We start from the raw sequence: 25120 nt of genomic DNA on the forward strand, positions 1-25120 counted from the left end.
GCGCCGCCTGCTGCCCGGGAGGAGCTGGGGGGGGTCACAGCGCCCGCCGCAGCGCCGCCTCCTGCCCGGGAGGAGCTGGAGGGGTCACAGCGTCCGCCGCAGCGCCGCCTGCTGCCCGGGAGGAGCTGGAGGGGTCACAGCGTCCGCCGCAGCGCCGCCTGCTGCCCGGGAGGAGCTGGGGGGGGGGTGTCTTTGTGAAAACAAGATCAATGTGTAAAAGTGAAGAGCATCTGCTGCCTTCGCTTTTTCCTAATTCTGTGGAAGCTGCTCATTCTCGGTGTCAGTCTCAAGAACGTTCTCTGAACTGTCTCCAATTCATTTACATTCTCCCTTAAATAAGGAGACCAAAACTGCACAGTTTTCAAAAAATGGTCTCTCCAATGTCATTCTGAATAAAAATCGACAAGACCTCAATGACTGAAGTCCTGACTCAATGTGGGCGAGACCTTCCTCCAAAGAATGAATCCACCTGCAACCATCAGACTAACACAGTCTCACTATCAGCTCCAAGATAACACAGTTCCTTATGATCAAGTATAGACGTGGACAGACACACATTTCAGAGAAAATGGTGACAATGAACAAGGGACACCCCTAATTATCAGTTGTCATTGAGCAGAGTCCTCACTTTAATGGGAAGGGTGCGCTGACAATGTTGGGATTGTACTACAGGCCTCTCAACAGCGAACATGAGATAGAGGTACAGGTTTTTGGAGAGATCATAGAAAGATGTAGGAGCAACAGGGTGTTGGTGTTGGTGAGATTTTAATTTTCCCAACATTGACTGGGATTCACTTAGTGTTAGAGGTCTGGATGGAGCAGAATTTGTAAGGAGCGTCCAGGAGGGTTTTCTAGAGCAGTATGTAAATAGTCCAACTCAGGAAGGGGCCATACTGGACCTGGGATTGGGGAATGAGCCCAGCCAGGTGATTGAAATTTCAGTACGGGATTACTTTGGGAATAGTGATCACAATTCCGTAAATTTTAGAATACTCATGGACAAAGACAAGAGGTGTCCTCAAGGAAGTGTGCTAATTTCCCAATTCCTCTGCCACATCCCGTATTCCCAATTCCTCCGCCTCCGCCGTATCTGCTCATAGGAGGACTAGTTCCACCACAGAACACACCAGATGGCCGCCTCCTTTAGAGACCGTAATTTCCCTTCCCACGTGGTTAAAGATGCCCTCTAACACATCTCATCCACGTCTCGCCCTCGAACGCCACCCCTCCAACCGTAACAAGGACAGAACCCCCCCGGTCCTCACTTTCCACCTACCAACCTTCGCATTAACCGCATCATCCGCCAACATTTCCGCCACCTCCAAACAAACCCCACCACCAGAGATGTATTTCCCTCCCCACCCATTTCCGCCTTCTGCAAAGACCGTTCCCTCCGCGACTACCTGGTCAGGTCCACACCCCCCAACAACCCACCCTCCCGTCCTGGCACCCTCCCTGCCACTGCAGAAATTATAAAACCTGCGCTACATCTCCTCCCTCACCTCCATCCGAAGCCCCAAAGGAGCCTTCCACATCTATCAAAGTTTCACCTGCACATCCACCAATTTCATTTATTGTATCCGTTGCTCCCGATGCGGTCTCCTCGCAGAGCGCTTCAGGGAACATCTCTGGAACACCCGCACCAATCACCCCATCACCGCAGGATGATGAAGGGCTTTTGCCCGAAACGTCGATTTCGCTGCTCCTTGGATGCTGCCTGAACTGCTGTGCTCTTCCAGCACCACTAGTCCAGAATCATTTATCATCTTATCCACTTGTGTTGCCACTTTCAGGGAGCTATGGACTTGCAACCTCAGATTTCTCTGTATATCAATGCTCCAAAGGGTCCTCCATTTACTGATGTGAAGTACTTATTAAGGATCTAACTCACTTTCTCTGACTCCATGCATAAATTCCCTCCTTTGTCCTTGACTGGATCTACCATTCCCCGAGCTACCCTTTTGTTCCTTATGTACATATAAAATGCTTTGGGATTCTCCTTAACCTTACTTGCCAAAGCCATCTTAATCTCTCGTTTAAATTCTTTTCTGCTTCCTTTATATTGCTGGAGGGCCCTGTCTGATTTCAGCTTGCTAATCCTTCCAAATGCTCCCTTTGGTTTTTGACAACACTTCCAATATCGCTTGTCACCTGGGCTTTCTCAATCGTGCCATCCTTAGCTTTCATCCTCACAGGAATATGCTGGGCCTGAAATCAGATCGAGTGACCTTTAAAGGACTTTCACACGTCCGATATTCTCAAATCGTCACCCATGATCTACCTGCCTAATCCTTTTGGAATGAACCATCCTTGAATTTAACACTTCTTGTCCAAAGACCAGCCTTTTCCTGATGGAAACTCATAACTAACCCTAATCCTGATTATCCCCAAATGGTTTCCCAAAATGCTCCCCCAGTGAAACTGTGATCACCTGGTCAGGCTCATTCCCCAATACAAGGTCCAGTACGGTCCTTTCCTTCATTGATTTTATTGTCAATAGAAACACAAACAAAGGTCAGCTTCAAAGCATGGTAAAAGTTAACCTCAACACACATATCCAAATAAGTGTTTTATAACCAGTCTGGCCTGTTCAATTGATTAAAACCATGGGAGAGCAGTGGGACGTTGTCCTGTAGCCATATGTTACGATGGATATTGTCGAATGTGTAATTTCACTGTAGTCTCTCAGCTGCAGAACTAAGGATGGACCAAGTCTGAATTCACAAATTAAAATCCTTCGGTCGCTGTGTAGTTTTCAGCAGTGGAGTAGATAGAGTATCCCACAGCCCTCCCCTCCACTAATCCAGCTCACTGACACCAGGTCCTTTCCAGTGCAACAACAGCTTTTTCCAGTCTCTCTTTTGCCCTAAAATATTTCCGTATTTCTCAGGAAAAGTACAAACCTAAAAGGAACATTACTATGCCCAGTACTGCAGTGACAGTGACAGCCTGGATTGTGTGTCCAAGTCTCTACACCAATCTCAAACCCACACGGCTGTCACTCAGAAAGGAAGTTCGACACTGAAATTCCAGCTCAATTGAAGCAAAAAAAGCACGTGCAATCTCTGAGCAGGTGGGAGCTCCTAATTCTGCAATTTCCCAGATCTCAAAGCGTTGAGCTCTTACAGGCTGCTTCCCAAAGAAAATGTTTGGAAATGTTGGGCATGTTGAACTGTGCAATGAGGAAAGCAAACCTTGGGCAGAAATGACCACAGGTACAGCTGTGGTTCTGGCTCACTGGGCATGCAGCTGCTGCTCATACTCAAACCACCCGCATCTTTCCACATGAATGGCAATTTACTTGTGTAGGAAACGTTCATTGGCAGGTGGGCTAACACCGAACCTTGTCAGCTGTGTGTCACTTCTCAATCGGCAGCAGCTACCTTCTGATCTGACACATTACCACATAATCCAGAGAGTGAGTGCGAGAGTGAGATAACTGCTGCTGATTTACCCTGAGCTTCACCACACCTCGAGGGAGAGGTTGAGAGTCCTACATGGTAACCTTAGGAATTAAACCCACATAGTTGGCATCATATCACCAGCCAACTGAGCTAACCCACCCTGTCTGTGTAACAGTGTCGGAGCAGCTGCATCTGACCTCTATGAAAAAGCTAAATGGTCTCCAGGAACTTGCAGTGCTCAAACCAAGACAATCCATTGCTTCCTAAACTCAGGAGGTTGTGTGCGGTGAGAGCAGTTGTAGAACACTGGGATATCAGAGGATTAGCACTGATGGTGTAACAGTAACAACACTTTCAGGAATAAAGTCCAAAACGAAAGGGCACACCAAATGGTTTCCACCCATGTGCGGCTACCCTTCCTCACCACGCGGAAATGTGGATGGAACAATGAGTTCTTGCTGTGGTTTTGAGCAAAGTGAGTGGCCTCCTTTATGACTTTTCAAAAACAAACAAAAACATGAAATCTGATCCCGAAACAAGAGGGAAAGCCCCCAGAGACTCAATTAAAATGGAATCAGAATTCAGTCACAGTAAACCATTGGCCTTAACTCAAACATCGACAGAATGTCAGAACATAATTCTCAAACTCAGTAAAGCCAGGAGAAATTGGATTTGGTAATTCCCTGTCGTTAGGGCAGTGGGTTATATGAAAAAAATTAAATAAAATCTAAACAAAGGGATGGTATCAACAGATTTTTATTTCTCCTCGAACAGAATACAACTGTATAAGCCAATCAAAAATGACAGCAACCAGTTAACTGGCTAACGGCGAGAGCAAACAGGAAAACTGTAAAACATTGCACTATGCAACAACCATCACAAGATTCAAGTGCCTCAGAAATGCAGCAAAACAGGGCAATTGGCAGAGATGAGAAACTGCACCTTCCTAATACTGAGAACGTGGCTGTTTGTAAAGAGAAACATCAATTAAAATTATAACATTGAGACAACTGCACCCTGGAAATACTCCTAAATAGGTTTAATTTATATTTTACTTATATTTTGTTGGTTTTCTTTTTGTTTCTAATTTGTTCTTGGCTTTATTGCTCCGTTCAAAGTGGTCTGTTTGGTCATTTCGTTTTGTTCTCATTTATTTGAACTGAGGGCACTGCTATTGTGTGCCTTCCTGATGAACGTCGATTTTCCTGCTCCTCGGATGCTGCCTGACCTGCTGTGCCTTTCCAGCACCACACTAATCTTGACTGCTATTGTGTGTAGTCTGATTGCGAGGTGAGGGAAGGACATGAAACAAGTATCCAAGGAGCAGATGCAGAGCGAGAATCAAAGCACATAACTTCAGTCTGTTCAGCGTGTAGTTCAGCCAGGCAATCAAGTCCTCTCCAGGCAGAGAGTGGGCAAATGGTGTCCCACCACATCAAACACAATGGGAAGGTCAGAGTGCAGAAAGTAGGAAACTGCAGCATGCTGGGATTGTGACAAACCAGGGCAGTCCCAACAACATGCCTGACACGATGTTTACACATCAGTGCAATGTGCTGATATACCACACAGGAACATTGCCTGGTCTGAATCAATTTGACAATCGACCAAACATTTAGTTCAATAAGTGATCATAAGAAATGAAGGAAATACAATAAGAAATAAAGCCAGTTGGATAAGTCCATGAATAGGAAAAGTTTGGAGGGATATGGGCCAGGAGCAGGCAGGTGGGACTAGTTTAGTTTGGGATTAGGGTCAGCATGGACTGGGTGGGACTGAAGGCTCTGTTTCGGTGCTGGATGACTCTATAAACAAACTCACCCCCTTCCCCCACCAATACCTCTATCAATCTAGTTCTGCCATTCACTAAGATTGTGACTGATCGAATTGTGGCTTTAAACCCACTTTCCTGCCTGCATCCCTCAAGGAAGTCTTGCCTATATTTGTTCCACTGCTTTTTGGGACCCTCGGAGAGAAGTGATTCCAGCTCATCTTGATCTGAAATGAGGGGCTACTTACTTTTTAAAACTGTGTCCCCTAGTTCCAGACTGTCTCACGAGGGGAAACAGCCTCTCAGCATCCAGACTGTCTCACGAGGGGAAACAGCCTCTCAGCATCCAGACTGTCTCACGCCCTCTCAAAATCGCTTTGTTTCAAATCTGATTCTTTTAAACTCCAATGAGGACAGGCCCGACCTTTCCTCCTTACCATTTGTCCCAGGAATCAACCAAGTGAAGCTTCTCTGAACTTCCTGCAGTGAGGTGTGGCCCTCCTTACGGAGAGCAACATCATACACAATATTCCAGGTGAAGTCTCAGTAACCCCCTCGCCAGCTGCAGCAAGTGCCCTATCCCAGTCACGGCAGAGCCCAATGCAGATGAGTTTTATGGAGTGCCTAAATGGGGGAGGAGGGGTGGGAAATGTCAAGGCTTACAATTAAATTCCAGAGCTTAGGAATTTGGCAGCGGAAAGCAGGGCCTCTCCATTGACTCCAGTCATTAAAACTGGAGTATGCGAGAAGCTAAGATTGGAGGAAGGCAGAGGAGGTTTGTAAGGGCTGCAGGAGGTTACTAGGAGGGGAAACAAGGATAAAATGTTTACAGTTGGGTGTTTGCTTGGAGAGCGAATGGAGTGAGAGCTGGCAAGGTTTTGGTGTGGATTTAGTCACAGGCAGCTGATTTCAGGGTGAGGGTGAAAGGTAAATCCGAGAACACTGGGGTGATCAAACTGAAAGCTAACAGAGGTGTGAATGAGGGGGTTCAGAGGTGGGTGAACTGAGGGAGCCGGTGTTGCGCTCACTATGTGTTTGGCAGCTCAGCATCAAACGGTGCGATAAAGATGGCGAAGGATCGGGCTCAGCCTGTGACTGCTGCCAAGACAAGTACCTGAGGTATCAAAGACGGGAAACAGCTTGAGAAAGAGCTGGTGCTCAGACCCAATGTGCCTTTGTGAGCTGCAGGGAGGGTCAGTGGGGGGCTCTGAAGGACACTAGCACATACTGATCTTCCCGACAGGAAAATGAGAGGAAAGTTTGGTGCTGGGGGCAGCCTGTGGGTGAGAAACAGGAGGAGCCAACGACTGATCCTCAAAGAGGAATTACATGTAACGGTGTGCGAGCCAGAAGAGAAGCCATCGCAGGTGATCCCCAGGCTCTGACTGGATATATAAACATCACACAGTACTGAGCCATGGCCAATATCCACAGAGTTATTGGGAGAATGGAGTCATGGTGTGGATCAGTGTCACAGGATGGTCACATTACCAACGCTGACCAATGTGATTGGTTCAAAGCAGTAATGTTTAAATAGTTGTATGATCATTATTGCCCAATGAAGTTGATCACAAGGGACATCAATTTATTTAAATACATGAAAGAGATATGAATTATTACAAATGATAAAGTTTATTTTGAATAACAATGAAACAGCTGCCAAATAAAACAACTTTGCTTAATGGTATAACAATTACTGAGCAGTTTAAATATTGTTCAAAGGTTGCCAAGACATGGTCATGTCAACCACTGATGAAGCTGCAGGTAATGCAGCTGACCCTGTGGTGGAAATAAACACTGTGTGGGCCGCGTTGGATCCCACTTTGGCAAAGTGCAGGAAACTGCAATCAGAAAGACTCAGGAATTACTGCAGCTCCACCGACCAGAAGAAACTGGGAGCCCCTCCACCAACAATACCAAGGAATGGCCCATCTGGGAGCCAGCCTTTCTGACTGGACAGTGTGCACACTGAGCCCTGACCAAACCCAGTCTCAATTGGCCAGGACAGAAACTCAGTACGGCCCCTGACACACTGCCCACCCAATGGGGGAGGGGGTAGCGGCGGGGGGGGGGGAAGGGGGTGGGAGAGGTTGAGGGACGAGCAGGTGAGGGGCAGTGGTGGGGTGGAGGTGAGCAAGGGGGGGCGCTAGGTGGGTGGGGTGGGAGGCGAGGGTGGAAAAGTGGGCGGGGGAGAGGTGGGGGGAGAGGTGGGTGGGGGGGGGGGGAGAGGTGGGCGGGGGGGGGAGGGGTGGGCGAGGGGGGGGGAGAGGTGGGGGGAGAGGTGGGCGAGGGGGGGAGGGGGGGGCGAGGGGGGGGGAGAGGTGGGGGGAGAGGTGGGCGAGGTGGGGGGAGAGGTGGGCGAGGGGGGGGGAGAGGTGGGCGGGGGGGGGGAGAGGTGGGGGGAGAGGTGGGCGAGGGGGGGGGAGGGGGGGAGAGGTGGGCGAGGGGGGGGGAGAGGTGGGCGAGGGGGGGGGAGAGGTGGGCGGGGGGGGAGAGGTGGGCAGGGGGGGAGGGGTGGGCGGGGGGGGGAAGAGGTGGGCGGGGGGGAGAGGTGGGCGAGGGGGGGGGGAGAGGTGGGCGAGGGGGGGGGGGGAAGAGGTGGGCGGGGGGGGAAGAGGTGGGCGAGGGGGGGGGAGAGGTGGGCGAGGGGGGGCGGAGAGGTGGGCGAGGGGGGGCGGAGAGGTGGGCGAGGGGGGGGCGGAGAGAGGTGTGTGGGGGGGAGGGGGAGAGGTGGGCGGGGGGGGGAGAGGTGGCCGGGGGGGGAGAGGTGGCCGGGGGGGGAGAGGTGGCCGGGGGGGGAGAGGTGGGCGGGGGGGAGAGGTGGGCGAGGGGGAGTGAGGGGCGAGGGGGAGTGAGGGGCGAGGGGGAGTGAGGGGCGGGGGGGAGTGAGGGGCGGGGGGAGTGAGGGGCATGTGAGGCGGGTGTGGGGTGGGGGGACTGAGGTGGAGGGTGGGGGGGGAGTGGTGTGGGGGGAGTGGTGTGGGGGGAGTGGTGTGGGGGGAGTGGTGTGGGGCGAGTGAGGGGTGGGTACAGGGAGTGAGGGGTGGGTACAGGGAGTGAGGGGTGGGTACAGGGAGTGAGGGGTGGGTACAGGGAGTGAGGGGTGGGTACAGGGAGTGAGGGGTGGGTACAGGGAGTGAGATGTGGGTGAGGAGGGTGTGGGGTGGGGGGTGTGAGGTTGGGGGGTGGGCAAGGGGGAATGGGTCCCACAGACAGCAGGAAACCTCCAGCTGATTGAGTGACAAGGCTCCGTGGTCCAGACATACACATGAAATCAGTGCAGACTGAGGGCACAAACAGAATGGGCCAATCTGTACCGTCAGATAGCACCCTTCACCCCCCCCCACCACAAAGCCTAACTAACCAGTACCACCATGAAGACGTGCGAGCAGTCCCGTTAAAATTTCGGCACGGCACCGTTGTCGGGGAAATGGTTGGTGACGGTGCAGTTGGGTAAACTCTGACGGATTCTCTGCAGCTCTCCCTCAGCGTACGGGTTACCGCTCAGGTTGAGCTTGGTGAGGGACGGCAGGCCAGTGCAGACAGACAGAAGCTTCTCCACGGTAATCTGGTCACAATACTCAAAGCACAGGGACTGCAGCGACCTCAGGCCCCCAAGGCAGCTCAGACCAGCATCAGTCATGGAGCACAGGTTGGTCAGGTCCAAACTGCGGAGTTGGGTCAGGTGCTGGGCAATGTGCCGCAGTGAGGTGTCCGAGATGTTGCATCCGTGCAGCTTGAGGTGGACGAGCCCCGAGAGCGATTCAGCTGCTTTCTCGATGCCGGAGTCGGTCACCCTGTACGTGCCGGACAGGATCAGCACCTTCAGGGCTGTGCGGGACGCTAGGTTCTGCAGGTGTTGGTCTGAGAAGTTCGGCACATTGTCCACCTCCAGGTTCCTGATACACGGAGCAGCACGACTCCCGTGAGACACTGCAGCCACTCGGAACCAATGCAAGGGAATCTCACAATGGGTCAGCTCCAGACTCAGCAGCGATGGAGGAAGACACTCATAACTGATACCTCGCAGGTTCATCTCAATCAGCCGGAGCTCACTCAGGTTAGGGCACCGTTTACCAATCTCCAACAGTAAGGCTTCAGTCAGGGACTCGTGCTTCTTAATTGAATGAAGGACACCTTTAACCCTCAGCGTCCTCAGGGTGCCACCGAGGTAATGCCTGACCAGGTGCCAGAGTATCCGTGAGTTCACCTGAAACAGCAGCATCGGAACATTAGAGATTCACACATTCGGGATAAACCACAACTTAGGCACTTCCCAAGATTTCAGGGTGAGAATTCCGAGCTGGCACAAATAACACATTCCCAAAGTTTGCACATTGTGGGGACCATGACCCTTTTCTGTAAGTCAGGGAGAGAGGAAAGAGGCTATTCCTCGAGCCACAGAGTCCCGAGCAATGGGGTTACAACATTACAATCTGCCCAAGATGGATCTAGGAAGATTCTCACAGGATGGGCAGTTGGAGAAAAGCTGTATTTTTAATATCGATGCTGTTCGCACAGACTCAAGTTTTCACATTCCCTCTGTGGCTTGCACCAGAGTCTTTACAAACATTAGTCTCTTGAGGTGGAAGGATTTGACCATTGGAAATCTTTCAGAGAAATATTCACTGCTCCTTACCTTATATGGGGTTAAATTAACATCCTTCCAGAGCCCTTTGTCATAAGCTAATCTTCTCCACCTTTTGCAGACTCTGTGGAAGTAGAGAAGATGAAAGTGTTAGCTGAAGGAGGGATTTCCGTACTGCTCACCTTACTCTGTTTCTCTCAAGGCCCTAGCACCTGTAGCACCTCCCCAGGAGAGAAGTCTCCAACATGCAGAGCTCCAGCTGAGAGACCACACACTCAGCAGGAACACTCTCGGGTTCCACTCTGTCCATTTGGCCCGTCTGTCAGGTGAGAGATGATGTGGGCTCCAGGTGCACTGATAACACTTAACCCGAACCATTCCAACTTACTGTCAGCATCCACAGCTCTCACATTTCAAATTCCTCACCAAAATGAGAAGTACATTTCTGGGTTGTTAGCGATGAGGAGGAAGCCGATAAGTTATAGAAGCATTGAATACGATCCCTCAGTGTGGAAACAAACCGTTTGGCCCTTCAAGTCCACACTGACCCACCTTACGGTCGTATCCCTATAATCCTGCATTTCCCATGGCTAACCACCGAGCCTGCACATTCCAGGACTGTGGGAGAAAACCCACACAGATACTGGGAGAATGTATAAGCTCCACACAGACAGTCACCTGAGGCTGGAATTGAACTTGGGTCCCTGGTGCTGTGAGGCAGCAGTGCTAACCACTGAGCCACTGTACCACCCTCAACATTGACTGTGGATCCCATGAAGTCTCATGGCTTCAGGTTTAACATGGGCAAGGAAACCTCCTACTGATTACCACGTACTGTCCTCCCTCAGCTGATGAATCAATACTCCTCCATGTTGAATAACACTCAGAGGAAGCACTGAGGATGGCAAGGGTACACAATGTACTCTGGGTGGGGGATGTCAATGTTCACCACCAAGAGTGGATCAGCAGCAGTACTATTGTTCGAGTTGGTCGGGTCCTAAAGGATATAGCTGCTCGACTGGGTCTGCGGCAGGTGCTGAGGGAACCAACATGAGGGAAAAACATACTTGACTTCATCCTTATCAGTCTGCCAGCTGCAGATGCATCTCTCCATGACAGTATCAGTAAGAGTGACCGATGCACTGTCCTTGTGGAGACAAAGTCCCACCCTCACATTGAGAATAATCTCCATCATGTTGTGTGGCACTATCACCGTGCTAAATGGGACAGATTTCGATCAGATCTAGTCACTCATGTCTGGGCACCCACGAGGCTCTGTGGGCCATCAATAGTGTCAGAATTATACTCCAGCACAATCTGTAACCTCATGGCCCGGCATATTCCCCACTCAACCATTACCGTCAAGCCAGGGGATCAACCCTGGTTCAATGGAGAGTGCAGGAGGACATGTCAGGAGCAGTACCAGGCATACCTGAAGATGAGATGTCAAACAGAACTACTTGCATGCCAATCAGTGTAAGCAGCAAGTGATAGACAGTGTTACGTGATCCCACAACCAACAGATCAGGTCTAAGCTCTGCAGTCCTGCCACACCCACTGACGAATGGTGGTGGACAATTAAACAGCTCACAGGAGGAGGAGGAGGCTCCACACATACCCCCATCCTCAATGATGGAGGAGCCTAGCACATCAGTCCAGAAGATAAGGCTGAAGCTTTCCCAGCAATCTTCAGCCAGAAGTGCCGGGTGGATGATCAATCTCAGCCTCCTCCAGTGGCCCCGAGCATTACAGGTACCAGTCTGTAGCCAACTTGATTCACTCCACGTGATATCAAGAAATGCTTGGAGACACTGGAGACTGCAAAGGCAATGGGCCCTGACAACATTCCAGCAATATTACTGAAGATTTGTGCTCCAGGACCTGCCTCTCCCGTAGCCTGGATGTTTCAGTACAGTTACAGCCCTGTTACAACAATGTGAAGAATTGCCCAGGTATGTCCTGTGTACAAAAAGCAGGACAAATCCAACCCGGCCAATTACCACCCCATCAGTCTACTCTTGATCATCAGTAAAGTGATGGAAGGTGTCATCAACTGTGCTATCAAGCAGCAGCTGCTCAGCAGGTATTTGGGCGCAAACTCTCCACTGGTTGGATTCATCTCTGATTCATAAGAAGCTCAGAACGAAGAGCAGGAGTGGAGTGCCTGGCCCTCCCAGCCTGCTCTGCCATTCAATACGATCACAGCTGATCCTTTCATGGCCTCAGCTCCACCTACTCTCACCATAACCCTTCATTCCTTCATTGTTTGAAACATTATCTATCTTAGCTCTAAAAACATTTACTGAGGAAGCCTCAACTACTTCACTGGGCAGGGAATTCCACAGCTTCACAACCCTCCGGGTGAAGAAGTTCCTCCGTAATTCAGTCCTAGATTTGCTCCCTCCTAATTTTGAGGTTATGCCGTTTTGCCCTAGTTACACCTGCCAGTGGAAATATCCTCTCTACTTCTATCTTATCCATTCCCTTCATAATTTCAGGTTTCTATAAGCTCCCCCTCTCATTCTTCCAAATTCCAATGAATACCATGTCAATCTACTCAGAATCCCCCCCATAAGCCAACCCCCTGAGCTCTGGAAGGTGGTTGTGGTCGCTGAAGTTCATCTCTGCAGGAGTCCCTCAGGGCAGTGTCCGAGGCCCAACTGTCTTCAGCTGCTTCATCAATGACCATCCCTCTGCCATAAGGTCTGAAGGGGGGGGGGGGGGATGTTCAGCAATGATTGCACAGTCTTCAGCACCATTCACCACTCCTCAGTTACTAAAGCCAGACCACATTCAAATGCAACAAGATCTGGACAATATCCAGGCTTGGGCTGGCGATTGGCAAGTAACATTCATGCCACACAAATGTCAGGCTGTGAACATTACCAATAAGAGACACCCCTTGACATTCAATGGTATTACTATCAGTGAATCCCCTATTATCAGTATCCTGGGGGTTACCATTGATCAGAAACTCAACCGTACGCACCACATAGACACAATGGCTGCAAGAACAGGTCAGATGCTGGGAATACTGTGGCAAGTAACTCACCTCCTGACTCCCCAAAGCCTGTCCACCATCTACAAGGCACAAGTCAGAAGTGTGATGGAATATTCCCCACTCGCCCTGGATGGGGGCAGCCCCAACAACATTCCAGAGGCTTGACACCATCCAGGACAAAGCAGCCACTTGATTGGCACCACATCCTCAAACATTCACTCCCTCCACCACCGATGCTCAGTAACAGCAGTGTGTACCATCTATAAGATGTACTGCAGAAATTCACCAAAGATCCTCAGACAGCACCTTCCAAACCCATGACCATTTCCATCTGGAAGGACAGGGGCAGCAGATACATGGTAACACCACCCCTGCAAGTTCCTCTCCAAGCTACTCACCATCCTGACTCGGAAATATAACGCCGCTCCTTCAGTGTTGCTGGGTCAAAATCCTGAATTCTTTCCGTAAGGACATTGTGGGTGAACCCACAGCAGGTGGACTGCAACGGTTCAAGAAGGCAGCTCACCCCCACCTTCTCAAGGGGCAACTAGGGACAGGCAATAAATGCTGGGCCCAGCCAGTTGCACCAACATCCTATGATTGAATAAAAATCAGAAAGTGGGACTTGTGTAGGCCATCACATATGTTTGGCAATATAATATCGATGGTCTGAAGAGTCTCTTTGACAACGTTCCACCATCAGCTGACACCACAGACTGTGGACAAACAGCTACATCTAACAACATAACGCTTACTGGGCTTTGCAAAGATCTCAGAACTGTTGTGGACAAAGTCCTAATTAGGAAACGATCCAGTGATGTTTTGTTTGGCTGAGGTGGGAGACAGGGCAGGAGAGTGGGGGTAGAAGCTGGAATCCTGTCCAGTGCCCCTTTGTCTCCAGGACAGACTCCTCAGAGCTACGGACACAACTCCCAGAGGTTGTAAGGAACCCCCAGTGTTTACAAGGACATGCTTTGTCTCACCCTCCTGGGGGTCAGCCCTGTCCCTCTCTGTCTGTCTGTCTGTCCATCCCCCAACAGTCTGTGTCTGTCAGGAGAAGGGGGGAGAGGGGGGAGGGGAGAGGGGGGAGGGGGGAGGGGGGAGGGGGGAGGGGGGAGGGGGAGAGAAGGGGGGAGAGGGGGGAGGGGGAGGGGGGGAGGGGGAGAGGGGGGAGGGGGAGAGAGGGGGAGGGGGAGGGGGAGGGGGGAGAGGGGGAGGGGGGAGAGGGGGAAGGGGGGAGAGAGGGGGAGGGGGGAGAGGGGGAGGGGGGAGAGGGGGAGGGGGGAGAGGGGGAGGGGGGAGAGGGGGAGGGGGAGGGGGGAGGGGGGAGAGGGGGAAGGGGGGAGAGAGGGGGAGGGGGGAGAGGGGGAGGGGGGAGAGGGGGAGGGGGGAGAGGGGGAGGGGGGAGAGGGGGAGGGGGAGGGGGGGGAGGGGGAGGGGGGAGAGGGGGAGGGGGGGGGGGGGGAGGGGGAGGGGGAGGGGGGGGGAGGGGGAGGGGGGGGGAGGGGGAGGGGGGGGGGAGGGGGGGAGGGGGAGGGGGAGGGGGGGGAGGGGGAGGGGGAGGGGGGGGAGGGGGGAGGGGGGAGAGAGGGGGAGGGGGAGAGAGGGGGAGGGGGGGGGAGGGGGAGGGGGAAGGGGGAGGGGGAGGGGGGGGAGGGGAGAGTGACAGAGAGTGTAACAGAGTCTGCCCCCACCCCCCGGGGGGCCGGGTACCTGCTGATCCGGAGGAGGTCCCGGGTGCTGAGGTACGACAGGATTTCCACCAACACATTCTCCGGCAGCGAGTTCAGTGTCGCCCCCTCCCCCGGTATCGAGGCCATCTTCACGGCGGCGGCGGCGGGGACACGGTCCACATCCAGCCGGACCCGGGCCCGGAGCCTCACAACCAGCGGCAGGGGGCCTCCGACAACACCGCCCCCTCCCGGGGCCTCCGACAACACCGCCCCCTCCCGGGGCCTCCGACAACACCGCCCCCTCCCGGGGCCTCCGACAACACCGCCCCCTCCCGGGGCCTCCGACAACACCGCCCCCTCCCGGGGCCTCCGACAACACCGCCCCCTCCCGGGGCCTCCGACAACACCGCCCCCTCCCGGGTCTTCACAAACACCGCCACCTCCCGGGGCCTCCGACAACACCGCCCCCTCCCGGGGCCTCCGCCAACACCGCCCCCTCCCGGGGCCTCCAGTAACACCGCCCCCTCCCGGGGCCTCCGACAACACCGCCCCCTCCCGGGGCCTCCAGTAACACCGCTCCCTCCCGGGGCCTCCGACAACACCGCCCCCTCCCGGGGCCTCCAGTAACACCGCCCCCTCCCGGGGCCTCCAGTAACACCGCCCCCTCCCTGTTCTTCATTAGGCAGGCAGACGTTACTCAGTGGTCTTTCCCCACCGCGCCTTGGCGGCAGCTGCCCCAGGCTTCAGCACGTCCCTCAACACGTAGTCCTGGACCTCGGAATGTGCCAGTCTGCAACACTCAGTCGGGGTCAACTCCTTCAGCTGGAAGATCAGCAGGTTTCGGACCACCCAGAGAGCGTCCTTCACCGAGTTGATGATCCTCCAGGGCACAGTTGATGTTCGTCTCGGTGTGCGCCCCGGGGAACAGACCCTAGAGCACGGAGTCCTGCGTCACGGCGCTGCTCGGAACGAACCTCGACAAAAACCACTGCATTCCTCTCCAGACGTCCTCTGCATAGGCACATTCCAGAAGGAGGTGTGTGACAGTCTCGTCCCCCCCGCAGCCGCTTCGAGGGCAGCGTGCGGTGCGGCTGAGAGTCCGGGCGTGCATAAAGGATCTCACAGGCAGAGCCCTTCTCACCACCAGCCAAGCCATGTCTTGGTGCTTGTTGGAAGGTTCTGACGATGAGGCATTCTGCCAAATGGCTTTGACAATCTGCTCAGGGAACCGCTCGATAGGATCCGCCCTCTCCTTTTCCCAAAGGGTCTCAAGGACACTACGCGCTGACCACTTCCTAATGGACTTGTGGTCAAAGGTGTTTTTCTTCATAAACTTCTCCACGAAGGACAGGGGATATGGAACGGTCCAACTACTCGGAGCGTTCCGCAGCAGCGAGGCCAGGCCCATCCTTCGCAACACCAGGGACAGGTAGAACCTCAGTACGTAGTGACACTTGGTGTTTGCGTACCGGGGATCCACGCACAGCTTGATGCAGCCACACACAAAGGTGGCCATCAGGGTGAGGGTGGCATTGGGCGTGTTTTTTCCCCCATTGCACCGGTCTTTGTACATTATGTCTCTTCGGACCCGGCCCATCTTTGATCTCCACATGAAGTGGAAGATGGCCCGGGTGACTGCGACAGCACAGGTTCTGGGGATAGGCCAGACCTGTGCCACGTATAACAATACTGAGAGTACCTCACACCTGATAGGTTTTTACCCGCTATGGAGAGCAACTGTTGCTCTCATCTGCCTAGTTTCTGTCTCACCTTCCTGATCCGCTCCTCCCAGGTCTTGGCGCACGCCCCAGCCCCCCCCGAACCAAATACCCAGCACCTTCAGGTGGTCGGTCCTGATGGTGAAGGGGATCGAGGATTGGTCGGCCCAGTTCCCGAAGAGCATGGCCTCGCTCTTGCCTCGGTTTACCTTGGCCCCCGAGGCCCGTTCGAACTGGTCACAAATGCACATGAGTCTGCGCACGGACAGCGGATCTGAGCAGAAAATGGCGACGTCATCCATGTACAGGGAGGCCTTAACCTGCAGGCCCCCGCTGCCAGGAATAGTCACCCCTCTCAGGCTCGCATCCTTCCTGATGGACTCGGCAAATGGCTCTATGCAGCACACAAATAAGGCAGGAGAGAGGGCAGCCCTGCCTGACTCCAGATCTGACTGGGAAGCTATCTGATTCCCATCCAGTGATTGAGACTGCACTGACAATGTTGGTGTAGAGCAGTCTGATCCAATTGCAGATTCCCTCCCCAAAGCCCATTTTGGAGAGAACATCTCTCATATACCTGTGTGTTATCCTGTCAAAGGCTTTCTCCTGGTCCAGGCTGATGAGGCAGGTGTCCAACCCTCTGTCCTGCACATAGGCGATCGTATCCCTGAGGAGTGCGAGACTCTCAGCGATCTTCCTGCCCGGCATAGCACAGGTTTGGTCAGGGTGAATCACCGACCCTAGAGCAGACCTGACCCGGTTGGCGATTACCTTTGACAGAACTTTGTAATCCGCATTCAACAGTGAGATTGGTCTCCAATTTTTGAGTTCCTCCCTCTCCCCCTTCCGCTTGTAGACGAGGGTGATGATGCCTTTCCTCATGGATTCACTCATGGTACCTGCCCGAAGCATACTGACATACACCTCCAGCAGGTCCTGGCCAATCAAGTCCCAAAGAGCGGAATAGAGCTCGACCGGTAAGCCGTCGCTTCCGGGAGTTTTATTCTTTTCGAAGGACTCGAGGGCCTTGGTCAGCTCGTCCAGAGATAGCGGCTGGTCCAGCCTCTCCCGTGTTCTGTCGTCTAAGACCTCCGTGATAGAGGACAGGAACGACTGGGAGGCCGCGCTGTCGGTCGGCTTCGCGTCATACAGACTGGCGTAGAAGGATTTACTGATCCTCATGACGTCAGCCTGAGATGACGTTATCGAGCCATCTTCTTCCTTCAGGCTGCTGAGCACAGAGCTCTCTTTGTGCACCTTCTGGAAGAAGAAACATGAGCACGTCTCGTCCTGCTCCACCGAGCGGACCCTGGACCGGAAGATTATCTTGGAGGCCTCCGAGGCAAAGAGCGAGGCTTGCTGGCCCTTCACCTCCTTGAGGTCCTCCGTGACATCCACCCCCATCGTCTGCAGCAGGAGCAGGTTCTGCATACTTTCCTGGAGCTGGGACAGTTTTCCCCGCCTCTCTCTCACCTCCTGAATACCTTTGAGGATGAAGAACCTCTTGATGTTCCCTTTTACTGTTTCCCACCAGTCTGCTGGGGACTCAAAGAGGGGCTTCACGGTTCTCCAACCTGCGTAGTCCCTCTTGAGCTCCTCAATGTTTCCCGGAAGCTTTGTGTTCAGCTTCCACGTTCCCTTACCAGCCCACTGCTCGTCCTGTAGGTGACAGTCGGCCAGCAGGAGGCAGTGGTCAGAGAAGAACACCGGCTTGACGTCGGTGGATCTGACCGAGAGCGTTCGGGACACAAACAGGTAATCTATCCTTGAGCGGATAGACCCGTCTGCCCGTGACCAGGTGTATCTACGCTGCACTCGGTCTGCAGGGGTGCTGAAGACGTCGTGCAGCTTGGCGTCTTTGACCGTGTCCATCAGGGCTCTGGACGTGGTGTCCAGTTTACTGTCCCCCCCCTGGCGGATCGTCCATCTGCATCAATGATACAGTTGAAGTCTCCGGCCAGAATGACCGGCCTGGACGTAGCCAGCAACAGTGGAAGCTGCTGCAGGACGGCCAACTGTTCCCTCTTACCCACTGGGGCGTACACATTAATCAGTCTCAGGGGACCATTCCTGTACATGACATCGGCGATGAGGAGGCGCCCGCCCACCACCTCCTTAACCTCGGAGATGGTGAAGTTGCCTCCTCGCAACAGGATACCCAGGCCGGAGGCGCGGCTATCGTTGCCCCCCGAACAAACTGACGGCCCATGGGCCCACAAGCTCGACCATCTCCTGTAGCTGCTGAGGTGCGGTATCCCACACTCCTGCAGGAACAGGATGTCGGCTTTAACGTTGGCCAGGAAGGCCATCGTAGAAACACATCGTGTAGCCGATTTGATGCTACGCACATTGATGCTGGCGGTTTTTTTAACCCCATTTTAACAGTTTACAAGGTTAACAGTGTCCATTTGCTGCTGAAAGTAGTGAATGTTGGAGCCATGTTCAGACCCTCACAGGAGGACCATCTCTCATTGAACACTGTGCACGTTGGTCAATGCAGTCTGACTGTCCCTAGCTCAGGCTCAGTGACTGTTTTTGCTGAACCTACTCCAGTGTCTTTTGAAATCTTTACTTCATTTCAAAGCCCAGCTGCGGTGCAATGCCAATCACACGGACCTTGGATCTAAGCAGAATTAATAATCACCCTGTTGCTGAAATCAATCTTTTTTTGCAAATGTGAATACCTTGCACTTTCTTCCAGACAAAAGGACACAATTTGTTGTATCGGGTGTTGGACTGGGGAGGACAAAGTTAAAAAAAAAATCGCACGACACCAGGTTATAGTCCAACAGGTTTATTTGAAATCACAAGCTTTCAAAGTCCTGCCTCTTTGTTGCTTACTCCACCTGAGAACGGGCAGCGCTCTGAAAGCTTGGGATTATAACCTGGTATCGGGTGACTTCTGACCAGATAAGAGACTCTGGGGTCCCTGGAGTTCTTGATGAATAAAAATTAAAGGATGACATGACCTCTGCAATAAATAGTTTAAAATTGAATCTTACAAAACATCACATTTGCAAAGCCATCTTCCCACATGTGAGAGGTTCCTGCAAATGTTGTTGTTTCTGCAAAAATCACAAGGCTGAACCATGAGGGGGGTGTATGTTAAGCTCGATATGCTACATCTTGCTTCTAGAGAAATCGCAAGGCGGAATCATGAGGGTGTATACCAAGAAATAACTAACCAAAAAGGGAGGTGGTCAACTGGTAGAAACAGATGTATTAACATGACAGTTGCAATTGTCACGCACACAGGGAGTTAGTATGAACAAGATAATCAAATAAGACATAAAATCAATATGGGGGGGGCGACAGGCTTAAAGTAGTGGGAGATATAAACAGAGGCAGTGTGAAGCTAGAGCTTGTGATAGGCTACGCGCAACAGCAAAAGCAACCAATGGGGTAAAAGGGGAGTACCAAGAGACTCAACTGAACTGTATAAATTGTAATGAAACCTTCTGATCGGGGTGCCTACCTGTTTGACACCCGTCTTGCAAGAACGTTTCAATAAACTTCGCTGCTTCAGAATTTGACTCGGACTGAAATTTATTGAACAGTGAGCTTTGTTTCTCACAACTGGGGGCTCGTGTCTGGGATCCTGTCATTACTGGTGGAGTAGGCACCCTCGACGGCTGGGAAGACGCGTCCCATTCCCTTTTAGAATGGTCCTGTGTTTTTGATGGTGGGTGCCCCTCCCGGTAGACTGACCAGAATCCTCAGGGAGTCATTCTGAACCAGGAAAAAGTTGTGGTCATACTTGAACTGTAGGCACAGGGAGACGTCAAGCCAGGCAACTCCGTGCACGGACCAAGGTAGGAAAATTGACTTTTAAGTACTGCCTTGGTGGCTGGGATTGAGTTCTAGTTGTTACTAAGGAACTAACGAAGGAACTCAATATGGGCTGTGCCGAGGGTAAAGAAAAAGCTTCCGGGGGAAAAAAATGGAAAAGGAAATGGAAATGGAGATGGAGATGGAGACGGGGTCCCTGACAACACACCTCCAGAAAGTCCGTTGGGCAGGATGTTGTGGAACTGGAAAAATAATACTTGTACAAGGGAAAAAGATGATTAAATATTGTTGCCTTGTATGGACTGAGGAATCCATCCCGCCGTCTTCTGGCCAAAGTACGGTCGGACGAAGACTGGGTTTGTAAATATTTGAATTTATATATCAACAGAAAACAGTCTTTCAGTCAGGAAAGGCTACTGAGGGTACACTTTGTAATCAAATCATGGCCAGACATCCAGAAAAAGATTCAAAAGATAGAGGGGTGGAGCGAGACGCCTCGAGAGGAATTGTTGCGGGAAGCTCAGAAAGTGTCTGTGAGATATGGTGTGTGTGTGTGTGAGAGAGAAAGAGAGAGAGAGAGAAAAAGAACCGTACAGCTAATAGAAAGTTTAAACCTTTGTGATTCGGTTTGAATGCACATTTGTTTGTTGGTGATTGAATGTTTGTGCTTTGTTCCCTAGAGCTTGAGATCTGGGACTGCTTTGAATTTGATTTCTTTTATAGAAATTTAACATGATTTATTTTAAGGTTAAGGATTTTACAGTGATTATGAAATAAAATGTTAACTCCTGTTCTTTTAACAAGTCATGACTGTCTTACTATCAGTTTCTAACTAATCTCTTTTCTCCTTACATAAAAGCAATTTCAAATCAGCTTAATACGGAGGAATACAACACGATAACCTTTTTTTTGTGTTTCAGACTCATTTGTTTTCACTAAATTTTAAGATTGATGTGTTTCATTGGTGAATATGATGTGCCAGCCGTAGCATTATTCAGTAAGTCCCCTCCCTCAATGGCAGTTGAAGTTACAGGGAGCAAGAGGCTCCTGGTATTTGAGGTTACAGGGAGCAAGAAATATTGCAATGCTTCTTAAAAAAAATCAAGGTCTAAACAAAACATTGGGTGATGAAGAGTGGCCATTAGGTGGCCCTAAAGCTGTTCAACTGGTTAAATTGGCTCAGCAATTGATCCGGCAATGTAACATGGGAGTGGGAACGAAAGAGTTAATTGGACTATGGCGACAGTTTTGTGATGAGAGGCACGAAGAATCAGTTTTGAGCTCATGACAAGATACTGCCACCAAATTGGGGATTGAATTAACTGCAAATGGTGCTATGGAATCTGTTGAGGTTCTTAAAAATGAATGTGCTCGAGCAAAACAATGACAGAAACAGAATGAGAAGTGACTGGTAAACAAATAGAACTGCACAATTACAGTATTTAAAATGTTTTAGTCACTTGTTGCGTTTCCACCCTGAATTACAGATGATTATTTTATTTATATAATATATATAATTAATATTTATATTAATTTATTTATAATAAATCAATGGTGTTGGCCTGAATCAATATTAATTGGCAGGATTCCTTCACACATTCTCAGTGACCTGTCACATTGATTCATGGCTAATTTAAAACATGAACTGCATTAATTCATTGTTAATTAAAGAATGGAAAGCTACATTCCTGGCCAGAGTGTGTGCAGGCAGTGGCAGCAACAGCCTTATTGGGAGAGGAGAGTCAGAAACTTACTTTTAGGGGAAGCCTTAATAGTCAGCCCCCCACATCAGGTACGGACCATACTAAGTCAGAAAGCAGGACAATGGCTCACAGACTCTAGGGTCTTGAAATATGAGACATTCTTAGTAGAACAGGATGACCTTGTGTTAGTCACAGACAGTTGCTTAAATCCAGCTGCATTTCTGTGGCGGGGAGAGGGAGAGGGAGAGGGAGAGGGGGAGGCCCTCGGCAATCCAGAACACGACTGCCTTGATATTACTGAATATCAGACTGACGTGTGGATGGACTTTAGGGATGTCCCGTTGCATGTGGGAGCTCGGTTGTTTATCGACGGATCCTCCCGGGTGATTGAGGGTAAAAGGCACAATGGATATGCTGTAGTAGACGGGGTAGAGGGAAGCGTTATCGAGGCTGAAAGACTGCCTCACGGCTGGTCAGCCCAAACTTGTGAACCCTATGCCTGGAAAGAGCTCTCAGAGCCTAGAAAACAAGGAAGGAATGGTGGACACAGACTCCAAATATGCATTTGGAGTGGGACACACCTTCGGAAAAATTTGGCAAGAAAGAGGATTGATAAATAGCAGAGGAAAAGAACTAGCTCATGAGGAATTGATAAAACAAGTGCTGGAATCCCTGTTACTCCCGAGAGAAATAGCGGTGGTTCATATAAACGGACATCAGAAGGGGAATGAACCGGAAGGGGAAACAGACTGGCTGATGGTAGCTAAAGCAGCGGCCCTGAATCCACAGGGGGCAGTGACACACTCCCTAATACCTACAATTCCAGATCTTCAGGGTGCCCCATTGTTTACTGCAAAGGAGGAAAAGGAACTAAAAGATTTAGGAGCTGCAAAGACAGCGGGTGGACGCTGGACATTACCCGATGGAAGGGAAATGTTCAATAAAATGATGATGCGAGAGATTATGGCTGTCCTACATCAGGGGAGTCACTGGGGAGTGCAAGCTATGTGTGATTTAGTCTTAAGGAGATATGGATGCAAAGGGATATGTATGATAGCCAAACAGATGTGTGAGGGATGTATAACATGCAGGAAGGTAAACAAGAAGGTGTTAAGGAAACAAGTCCCAGGAGGGAGAGAACTTGGGCTAAGACCATTCCAGAGCATCCATGTAGATTATACTGAATTACTCCGAGTGGTAAGGCTGAGGTATATGTTGGTAATAGTTGATCATTTATCTGAATGGGTGGAGGCGTATCCTCTGGCCACTGTCACCGCAAGTGGGGTGTCCAAGATAATACTCGAACACATAATCCCCAGATATGGGATAGTGGAGTGCATAGATTCAGATCAGGGAAATCACTTCACTTCCAGGGTACTCCAGGAAGTAATGAAGGGGTGGGGGATCTCCTGGGTTCCACACCCCTTGACACCCATCCTCATCAGGAAAGGTTGGGAGAATGAACCAGACACTCAAGAGGCAGTTATTTACATTAATAACAGAAACCAGACTCCCTTGGACTCAGTGTTCACCTATAGCCCTCTTGTGAGTGCGGACGGCCCCAAGGAAAGATTTGGGGCTGTCCCCTTATGAGATATTGTTTGGCCTGCCCTACTTGGGAACAGCCATTCCCAGAAACTAGAGATTTGTTCTGAAAGTATATACTGGGCTTGTCCTCCTCTTTGTCTTTCCTCAGGAAATGGGGTTTATTGGCACAGACCCCACCCCTTGAATTCACCGTCCATCCGATCCAACTGGGGGATTGGGTCCTAGACAAATCATGGACTGAGACCAAATTGTAACCAGACTGGGAGGGGCCGTACCAAGCTCTCCTAACCACTGAAACAGCGATAAGAACAGCAGAGAAAGGCTGGGCTCACTACACTCGGATCAAAGGGCCTGTGGAATCTCCAGTTGAGACAGGAGTCTGGACAACTGAATCGACAAAATAACCTCTTCAACTTAAGCTGAAAAGACTTTAAATAACTGATTATACAGTGGCAGCATGAATGTGGGATATTTTCTGTAGTATCGTATGTTAAGTCTCTCGGTGCTTCAGTACCACTGGAGAATGGGAATAATGTTTAGGTACAGTATATTAGCTCTTCTAGTCCGAGGATTCTGTCAGGCCCTGGTGTGGTCATCTTACTTCGTGATAACGGTTCCAGAAAGTACAAATCCACAATTCATAGAAACAGATGCCTGCAGCCTGGTGGATTGTGGAAATGTAAGAGATCAAAGGCAATACAGTAACTCAGAGATACATCTTAGGTTCTATGAAAAAGGTCCCGAAAGGGGGGCATGGGGTAGGACTGACGGGAAGAAAGTGTCCTGGAGAGAGAAATGTAAGGAATATCTTTGAATAAAGCATGTAAAGGATGTCAGAGGCAGGAAGACCTCAGAGGTGATCTCTTGATTAATCCACTCATTACCGTACACCAAGGCCCCTTCCGGCCAGCTCTTGATTGTCCTGATAAAAAAGTGTAACCCAATATATTTTAACAGTAAAGAAAACCTCATGGTATGAAGTGATTTTAGGGGGAGAAACCGATCAGGTCCAATTAGACCAAATATTTGGAATAGAGATGAAAGCAGATGGGAAGAATTTCCTGGGATGTTGTTTTAAAGTACAGGTGAAAGACAGAACCCGAGTAGGAGAAAGGAATAGTAAAGTCCCTTACTCTGACCCTAAGGTGATAAAAATTGTAGAGGTAAAAGACTTCAAGCAGACCATTGAAATAGAAACAGGATAAGGGGATTCAAATGCCTGGGTTGAATGGGTAAAGTACACTGTGAAATGTCTGAATAAAAGCAGTTGTTCTGCATGTGCCTCTGGGAGACCAATGGCCCAAGGAGTCCCCTTTCCGCTCGGGTGGCAGCGAAACAGGAGGGAGCATGACATGCATGATAGCCCTGGATCAGGATGAGACTGATCAGGATGAGACAGTAATAAAGATTGTATGCCCCTTCTATTAATGTTCCCTCCTCTAAAGAAGGAAGGTTTAAAGACGCCCCCGCCACGTTTTCTGCCGTGGTCGGAAATCATACATTGTGTGTAAACAGGCGAGGAACAGATCGGTCCAGATATTTGGGGGAGCTGAAATTATGTACCGAGATTGAGTACGTGACGGAAAAGGGAGGGAACTACTCAGCTTTAAGGGGAGTACCGAGAGACTCAACTGAACTGTATAAATTGTAATGAAACCTTCTGATCGGGGTGCCTACCTGTTTGACACCCGTCTTGCAAGAACGTTTCAATAAACTTTGCTGCTTCAGAATTTGACTCGGACTGAAATTTATTGAACAGTGAGCTTTGTTTCTCACACACCACAAACATGTGAACTCAGCTGGTGATCGAGTTGCCCTGAGCCACCACAGGAACAGGGGACTTGGGAAATTCACCAAAATGCAACACCGGAGAGAATGTTCAGTCAACAGCCCCACTGCTCAAACACAGACACGACAAGCAATCG

General features: G+C 50.9%; 1 protein-coding gene across 1 annotated transcript; it reads right to left on the bottom strand.

Moving 5' to 3' along the window:
• Nucleotides 1-8084: 8084 nt before the first annotated feature.
• Nucleotides 8085-14641, bottom strand: fbxl12 (F-box and leucine rich repeat protein 12). The gene is made up of 3 exons (XM_087983211.1): nucleotides 14478-14641; nucleotides 9815-9887; nucleotides 8085-9385 (listed from the first exon to the last, which is right to left on the bottom strand). Exons 1-3 carry the CDS (start codon nucleotides 14582-14584, stop codon nucleotides 8573-8575), a joined length of 993 nt encoding a protein of 330 aa, XP_087839337.1. The 5' UTR covers nucleotides 14585-14641; the 3' UTR covers nucleotides 8085-8572.
• Nucleotides 14642-25120: the final 10479 nt, after the last annotated feature.

The sequence above is a fragment of the Chiloscyllium plagiosum genome, unplaced genomic scaffold (genome assembly GCF_037043375.1).
Source record: "Chiloscyllium plagiosum isolate Xiang-an unplaced genomic scaffold, Cpla_swu_hap1 HiC_scaffold_45, whole genome shotgun sequence".
Taxonomy (NCBI): domain Eukaryota; kingdom Metazoa; phylum Chordata; class Chondrichthyes; order Orectolobiformes; family Hemiscylliidae; genus Chiloscyllium; species Chiloscyllium plagiosum.